This window comes from Drosophila miranda, chromosome XR (assembly GCF_003369915.1).
Source record: "Drosophila miranda strain MSH22 chromosome XR, D.miranda_PacBio2.1, whole genome shotgun sequence".
In the NCBI taxonomy this organism is placed as follows: Eukaryota; Metazoa; Arthropoda; class Insecta; order Diptera; family Drosophilidae; genus Drosophila; species Drosophila miranda.
In genome coordinates this window covers 33,182,251-33,190,776 of record NC_046674.1, presented here as the reverse complement: position 1 = coordinate 33,190,776, position 8,526 = coordinate 33,182,251, and the positions used below count along the sequence as shown (strand labels likewise).

The 8,526-nt window shown below is 51.0% G+C and overlaps 1 protein-coding gene across 1 annotated transcript; it reads right to left on the bottom strand.

Moving 5' to 3' along the window:
- Nucleotides 1-6,723: 6,723 nt before the first annotated feature.
- Nucleotides 6,724-7,362, bottom strand: LOC108153069 (60S ribosomal protein L13a-like). The gene has a single exon (XM_017282849.2). It carries the CDS (start codon nucleotides 7,345-7,347, stop codon nucleotides 6,730-6,732), a length of 618 nt encoding a protein of 205 aa, XP_017138338.2. The 5' UTR covers nucleotides 7,348-7,362; the 3' UTR covers nucleotides 6,724-6,729.
- Between the last annotated feature and the right edge of the window lie 1,164 nt (nucleotides 7,363-8,526).

Below are 8,526 nucleotides of genomic sequence, written 5' to 3'. Positions count from 1 at the left end.
AGGAGCCTGCACGTAGCCAAGGGCATCGCTACTTGCTCCCTCTCCGGTAGGAGAGGAATCGTAGTACCCTGCCTGGCTAGCTCGTCGGCGGCGTCATTCCCCTCGATGTCCCTGTGGCCGGGGACCCATATAAGGAAGAGATCTAACTGCTCTGCGATCTCGTGCAGAGACCTGCGGCAGTCATTTACAGTCGCTGAGTTCGACGATATTGAGCCTAGAGCTTTGATAGCTGCTTGGCTGTCCGAGAAGACGCACACTAAGTGCGTATCTAGAAGTAATTTGGAGACGATCGAAATGGCCTCCTTGATGGCTTCAACCTCCGCTTGGAACACACTACAGTGATCCGGGAGCCTGAAGCAATGACTGATGTTCAGCTCGCTGCAGTAGACTCCGCCTCCCACGCGGCCGTCTAGCTTTGAGCCATCAGTGTAGAAGTGGACCGCATTTGCAGGTCCTGGTTCGCCCATCTCCCAGTCCTCCCTAGATGGGATTGATACCTGGAAGGGCGTCGAGAGGTGATCACTGGGGATACAGTAATCTGTCCTCTCTGGTAATTGCGGGAGTCTCATCAGGATTCCCGAGTGCCCAACCGCGGATGCTTTCCACAGTCTGGCTTCTCTCATTCTGAGGGCGGAAAGTGTTGCCACCTTCTTTCCCATGAGATCCACAGGGAGGAGGTCCAGCACAGTATCCAGGGCTTCCCCTGGAGTGGTGCGTAGCCCGCCAGTTATGCATAGCTCTGCCATGCGTTGAACTCTGCTGAGTTTATTGAGGCATGTCCTTCTGTCCAAGGCTGGCCACCATACCACCACTCCATAGAGCATGATTGGTCGTATGATGGCGGTGTAGAGCCACCGAACTATATAGGGGGTCATTCCCCATTTTAGTCCGATGGCTTTCCTGCAAGTATAGAGGGCCACTGTGGCCTTCTTTACTCTATCCTCTATGCTCAATTTCCAATCGAGCTTTCTATCGAGGATTAGGCCAAGATACTTGGCGTTGTTGCTGAAGACTAGCGTTTCCCCACATAGTCTTGGGGGAATCAGTACCGGAACTTTGTACTTCCTAGTGAAAAGCACCAGTTCCGTTTTAGACGGGTTGACGCCTAACCCGCATTTGTCTGCCCATTTCGACATTTTCGTGAGAGTACTTGTCATGCACTCACACAATGTCTGCGGAAATTTTCCGGAGAATGCTATGGCAACATCGTCCGCGTACGCCACCACACGGCAGCCACCCCCCTCTATCTCCCGCAGCAGTGTGTTCACTGCCACGTTCCATAGGAGGGGCGAGAGGACTCCGCCCTGCGGTGTGCCTCTGCTGACAAATCTGGTACACGTTGACGTCCCCAGTGATGCCTCAACCGTCCTGCATTGTAGCATCTGATCGATCAGGCTCACGGTCCTGGAGTCAACGCCCAGATCTGTCAGTGCGCCCGTGATGGCGGTCGGAAGGATGTTGTTAAAGGCGCCTTCTATGTAGAGGAAGGCTACTAGGGTGTACTCCTTAAAGTTAAGGGACGCTTCGATGATCGATGTGATCGAGTGTAGGGCCGTTTCGGTGGATCTTCCCTTCCGATAGGCATGCTGGGAGTCTGAGATCAGACTGGACGGAATGCACGCCGTTAGATGCAGCCCCAGAAGCCGCTCCATCGCCTTTAGAAGAAAAGACGATAGACTTATGGGTCTGAAATCTTTTGGGGCAGTGTGCGAGGGCTTGCCTGCCTTGGGTATGAATACGACTTTGGTCTGAAGCCAGGTGTCAGGAATGCACCCGTGGGAGAAGATTCCCTCGTAAATTATTTTGAGCCAGTTAATGGCTTTATGTCCCGCGTGAATCAGTTGGGCAGGGAAAATGCCGTCTGGCCCCGCGGACTTGTAGGGTTTAAAGCTTCTGATCGCCCAGGAAATGTTCTCCTGGCTTAGCAGTCCCAAGATGGCATTTGAGGCGACAGAAGGAGGCGCGAGGTAGTTGGGTCTGTTTTCATCGCAGCCAGGGAAGTGGGTATTTAGGAGAAGATTTAGCGACTCCTCGCTGGACGTAGTCCACGACTGGTCGGTGTTCTTCAAGTAGCCCAGGGTGGGTGTTGTCTTCGAGAGAACTCTGCGCAAGCGTGAGGCTTCTGAGTTACTCTCGATTTCGCTGCAGAACTTACGCCAGGAGGCGCGTTTGGCTTTTCTAAGTTCTTTGTTGTAGGTTGACAGACTGGCCTTGTATTCGGCCCAGTTTTGCTCAACGTTTTCAGCCTTAGCTTTATTGAAGAGTCTCCGGGAGGCTTTCCGGAGTTCACCCAGTTTCGGATTCCACCATTCAGGTTTCTTCCGGCCTCTGTTCTTGCCAGAGGGGCATGCTTTGTCGAGCGCCTTATTGCAGGCGTCGGTAAAGATCTTAAGAAGACGAGTCGTGGCCTCCGTGGAGAACTCCTCCTCAGATGGGGGCTCAGGGAGAACACGACAGAGGTAATCAGAGTACCGGGTCCAGTTTGTCCGCCTGATGTTTCGGAATCGGACTGGCTTCGGTACTGAGAAGGAGAAGACAGTTTCCACGTACCTGTGGTCCGAGAAGGAGTGCTCTTCCAGGACCCTCCAGGATACAATGCTACGCTGTATCTCATGAGAGGCAAGCGTGAGGTCCAGGACCTCCTTGCGGTTTTTAATGATAAAGGTGGGATCACTACCCCGGTTTAGTAAGACCATCTGAGTGGTCAGTAAGTAACTGAAAAGGTACTCACCCCTTTCGTTTGTGTCAGTGCTTTCCCACTGACAGTGATGTGCATTGGCATCGCACCCCACAATTAGGCCGATGTCCTTGGCCGAGCAGTCTGCGATTAGAGCCCGGAGAGGCGCGTGTGGAGGGGGGTCTGGTTGTTCATGCCCCATGTATGCGGAGCAGATCCTCAGTGAGCGCTCCTGGCCTTCGAGGCTCACTGCGGTGTGGTCTTCATTTCTGAAATTTGGGAGCAAAAATAGGTGCAACTCTCTTTTTGCAAGAATGCAGGTACGAATTTTACCTGCGGTTTCAGCTACATATAGCTTGTAGTCAGAAGTCCTCAGACCGGAGACCCTGTTTCCGAGGATCCAGGGCTCCTGAATGAGGACTATGTCGGCTCCACCCTTGGCCAGGTGGAGCAGTAGAGCAGCGCATGCTGCCTTACAATGGTGGAGGTTTATCTGCAGGAGCGTCAACGACATTCCTGAGGCTCGCCTCCACCATTGTTGCTTCTAGATCGCTGTCAGGGGACTCCGGCTCCTCCCCGACAACGATGTGGCTGAGACCTCTTGCTAGGTCGCTCTCGTCGAACGCGTAGTCGTCCAAGATATCGTCCGACATCATGGACGCCGCATCCGACGCCGGGTTGTCTTCCTCGCACGAGGCCCCCTCTTTCGGGATCTCCGGCAGCTCCGGGTCTGGCTCGACCTCCGCTTGCCTGCCCTTGCGATCGCACTTGTAAGTGGATATGGTGACCTTCTTGTAGCCATAATCCACTACACCGTCCGACTTTGCGAGGAGATCAATGGATTCCTCATTTAGGACGAGGATAATCTGGCGCCTCTGCCCTTGGATATCCTCCACCTTTGCCACCTTCCAATCGGCTGTAGGAAGGTGGGGGTTGCAGACCTGCAGTAACCTGAGGATCTTCTCAGGCTCTGCAGGCTTAGCCGAGACCCACGCTCTGGCTCTCGGGCGACTAGGGACATCTTCACACTTCACGGCCTCCAGTTTCGCCCCTGGATAGACCTCTTTTAGGGCCGCCACCGCCTTCATGTAGAGGGCCGCAGAGCGAGCGTCTTGGCAGGCGATGGCTTTCACCTTGCCTTGATGCCACCCTGCGTCCTCACACTTTGGCGGTGGTCCGCCGTTCTCCTCCAGTTCCAGTAGGAACCGGTCCTGGAGCTCGTTCTCCACCAGGTGCCACTTATCGCGAGGGACATGGCCGTCCTCGGCGCCCCTGTCCAGGACACCGATCAGGGTCCTGCCCCTCGCCACCTCAGCGAACGACCGGTTCGTGAGGTGGGTCTTCACCCGCTTGGCTTGCTGGGCTTGGCCTGGCTGATTTGCGGGGTCCTCCGCTGAGCGTTGCCGCTTGTTGGCGGCCTTGGCTGCGCCCTTTCCGGCTTTGGCTGGCTGGAACAGTGGAAGGATTGAGCAGGCCCACAGCCTCTGCTCCTTTCCTTCGGCTGACGCCTTGAAGTTCGGGTCTTCGTTGGACAGGATGAAAGCCGCTCGTCTCCTGTCCTGGTACGACGGCTTTCCACCCCGTGGTGCAGAGACGCTGCCCGCCGGGGCTCCCATGGGTTCTTCGGTCCCGGTGCGCTTACCAGCCGCGATTACGCTCTGCTTGGCAGCCACCCCGGTATCCGCTTCGCCCTTGGAGCCACCCGACTTGGAAGGACCCGATTGGCTTTTCGGGCCCCCCCTCGCTGCGGCTGCTGCCTGAAGACGGTGGACCGACTCAGTCTCCTTCCCCGTCTTCTTTGTACCCGGTTTCCCAGGCGCTGGTGCAGAGGGATTGGCTTGTCCCTCCGGTACTTTAAGAGGAGTACCGAGCTCCTTTGCGGCTTTGTTGGTTTTTATATGTTTGTTATTTGGCATAGTAGTTCCCACGAGTAGGCGGGAAGGGGATGGTCACCCGAGGCATAGCCCGCTTGCCCCGGGAAGCCTGATTTAAACTGGAGGTCGGCAGGTATCCAGAGTCCGCATATTAGCGACCGGGCACCCCCCCCGGCCATGCATCCCTCGGCATATAACAGTGTCACCTTGGATTGGGGTAATTTCACTGAGAGTTTTCTTCTCTCCGCCCGACTACCATTCGCCAGCATCCTAGCAGAGACATGACCGTGCTAGGACCTGTTTCCAGGTCTGCTTAAGCCGGTTGTGTTTTTTTTCTTGCTCCCGCATTCTCCGCCCTTTGCCTAAATATCATACAACATTGTTGTGACTTTGTTTTGATATATTATCGCATCTCTTTAATTTGATTCTACTTTGTGTTAACCACCAGTGTTTTGTTTGTAAACAAGTGTTTAATATAAATTCAATATTGCAACGTAACACATCGGACTCGTGCAGGCAATTTGTTATTGTTTTTTTGCCCAGTCTGCTTTTCGTTATCGTTTCTTCGGTGTGCACTGTTCTCGCGCATCAGCGTTTGCATCGCCCACACTCTCTCGTGAGCATAAGCAGGCTGCTCGCATTGTTGCTCTCACTCTCTCTGGATTGCCTATACTCTCCCTCTCTGTGGACTTTTCTTTTGTGTCTGTGCTTTGGTGAGTTTACTGCTCGTTTTCTGCACTTCGTTGGATCTGCTTTGAATTATTGCCGCTGCAGCTGATTGTCTGGCTTGCTCTGCTGTCTGCTCTCCTACTTTACTTGCGATCTCACTCCGTTCTTTTTTTATTCGTGCACAGTGATTCTACTACTGTCCATAATGGCAATTGTTTGCAGTGCAAAGAAATGTGAATTCGGTGGTGTTATCATTGGTGATTAATTTCTTAGCTGCTGGCTGTGCGACAATTTTGCCCACATAAAATGTGCTGGTGGTGGAAATTTTGGCCGGCTGAATGATCTGATCTCGAAACGCATGGGCGTGTCTTGGTCATGTCTGGCTTGTCGGGAGATTGAGGCCGAAATGCGCACATTTATGAGACAGACTCGAACTGGGTTTCTGGATGTCCGGAAACAATTTGTGGCTCTCAACGAGAAATTTCTTGCCCTTGAATCACAGTTTCTTGGGCTCAAACTCTTGAGCGAATCGCCTAGACGGAAAATTCCGCATAAAGATACCAATCTCTTGCAACCTAATCCGATTGATACGCCTGCCTCCCACCTTCATCCATCGGAAGCATTTCCGTGTAGTCATGCCACGCCGTTGTCTGTAAATCCGCCAACGGTGGCTCCGGAGTTCTTTACACCGAGCAATGTGCTTCCTTCGAGCACCCAACTCCCAACAGCATCAATCCCATCCCTGCAGTTTCTGTGGCCGTCACTTCTGACGCGGTGTGCTGGTTGCTGACGACGTCTTGCCAATTCCTGCTCCAATTCCTGCTCCAATTCCTACTCCAATTCCTGCTACAGCCATTGCTGCCAATTCCTCTGCCCTTGTACCGAGATCTCTTTTAGGAGTGGCTCCACCATCTCGATCTCGCTCGGGACTTCAACTTAGAGCACTGGTCCCTCGGAAAGCAATATTTGTTTCTCGTCTTATTCCTGAGGCTACAACGGAGGATGTTAAACAACATCTTGCCGCTAAAATTAACACTTCGCCTGTTGATATAGTTGTGACTAAATTTACATTTAAACATAAGCGCAACATATCATCCTTTAAAATTCTTCTCCCTGATTCTTTACTATCCTGTTCTCTAGAACCGTCAATATGGCCTGAGCATACAATTGTGCATGAGTTCCTTCTCAAAGATTCGAGCTCGAATCCAAGAATTACCGAACATGCTCCAAAAAACTGATGTACTATTTTTCCATGCACTATCAGAACGTCCGCAGTTTGCTGGGAAAATTGCGTCAAATTCATACTTATAGCGCGTCCTTTGATTTCGATGCCATCGCGTTTACCGAAACCTGGCTTAACTCCTCTGTCAATGATCATGAAATTTTCATTGATAGTTACACTATTTATAGAATGGACCGCCCATCTTTTTTTTTTTTTTTTTTTTATCTTAGATGTTGTTTTATTCCCTTTAAAAAACTGCTACGCATCTGACGGTGTTTTTGTTGTCCTTAAACCTCGTAGCCATAGGATTTGATGATTTTGTTGAAGGGCTCAGCCGCCTTGGCAATGTTTTCACGTGCCTGAACAGTCAGCTTCTTCAGCTCGCGGTTGTGCTTGAGGGTGACACGCAACTTGGCCTTGCGCTTACGCTCCAGGCTCTTGATCACATCCTGGTAGTGCCAGCCAACCTCGTGCGACAGACGGCCGACCTGGCAGTACTTGCGGTCGGAGCGCAGTGTCAACACACGCATAGCGATGGGGACAACGACGCGGCGACGCTTGTCGTAGGGCGATGGGATGCCATCGAACACACGCAGACGAGCGAGTGCAGCCTGGCCACGCTTAGTCTTGTGTGGGATCATACCTCTGACCGCCTTGTAGAAGATCCTGGACGGGGCACGGAAGTGGAAGGGACCACGAGCTGGGTTGACGTTGCAACGCTTGCGCAAGTAGGCTAAGAACTTTATTTTGTTTCTATAGAAGTGGCCGGAGAGGTTCAGCTCCTCGCAGCGAACGACGGCCACCTTGCCGCCCTGCAACAGGTACTTGGCGACGACGGAAGCCAGACGGCCAAGCAAATGGCCGCGACCATCAATAACAACGGTCCCATTCGTTAAACCAGTCATGTTTAAGAACCGCACGGAAAGGAAGTGGGGTTCTGGTTGCAGTTAAATCTGTTTTCTCATCTGAGTTATTCCCATTCAATAACATTCATGGAATTGAATTTGTTGCAGTCAAAGTTCGTGTTGGCTCCGCATTTTTCTATTTAACCTGCTCTTACATTCCTCCCAGGTCTGATGCTGAGCTTTACTTACACCACCTCTCAGCAATTAATACTGTTGTTTCTGCATTAGGGTGCAATGATCGAATTATTGTCATGGGGGACTTTAACTTCCCATTTCTTTCTTGGCTGCCTTGTGATGACGCTAACCTGTTGTTTCCCAATTGCCATAATGACTTTATCAATGACTTTATCAATTTGTCCAAATTAATGCCGTTAAAAACATTAGGGACCGACTTCTTGACCTCGTTTTTGTTAACGATGGTTCTCTTGCTACGGTATCTAGAGCAAGCCCAATATCTCTCCCTGAAGATCCTTACCATCCAACTTTGTTGATATCACTGGAGTGTACACAATCTGGAGGTGCTGACAGTTCCATGGCTCCTTGTCACATAAAGTGTTTTCGCAAAACAAACTTTATCGATTTAGATCTACATCTCTCGCGTGTTGATTGGTCGTTTCTTTATTCATTACCGAACATAGATGCAACTGTTAACTCGTTTTATAGTTCTATTTACTCCGCCCTTAATACGTTTGTTCCAGATATCACTGTACCTGTATCGTCCAAGCCTCCCTGGTTCTCCAAGTATTTGTCATACCTAAAAAATAATAAATCCCGGGTCTATAAAAAGTACCAGAAGTCGGGCTCCACGTTGGCCTTAGCTCTATACTCCTCCGCTCGCTCTCTGTTCCTTGCCGTCAATAGTCAGTGTTATAATCATTACCTTTCACAATGTAGTAGTAATTTTCGTAGTGATCCTAAAAAATTCTATTCGTTCGTTAATTCTAAGCGCAAGTCAAACGTTTTTCCTCCGTCCCTTCATTACCAGAACAAAACAGAAGCTTCTGCTGTTGGTATTGCAAATTTATTCGCTAACTTTTTCCAAACAACTTACTCGTCTCATATTTACAACGCATCCACTCCGTATCCGTACCAGCTACCTCAAGCTAACAGCATTTTTCTGCCCTTTTTCGAGGAAAGCGTTGTTCTGGAAAGTTTGTCATCTATGGACATATCGTTTTC

Excerpts from the sequence above, each read along its gene's own strand:
- LOC108153069 (XM_017282849.2), bottom strand. The coding sequence starts at position 7,347 with ATGACTGGTTTAACGAATGGGACCGTTGTTATTGATGGTCGCGGCCAT.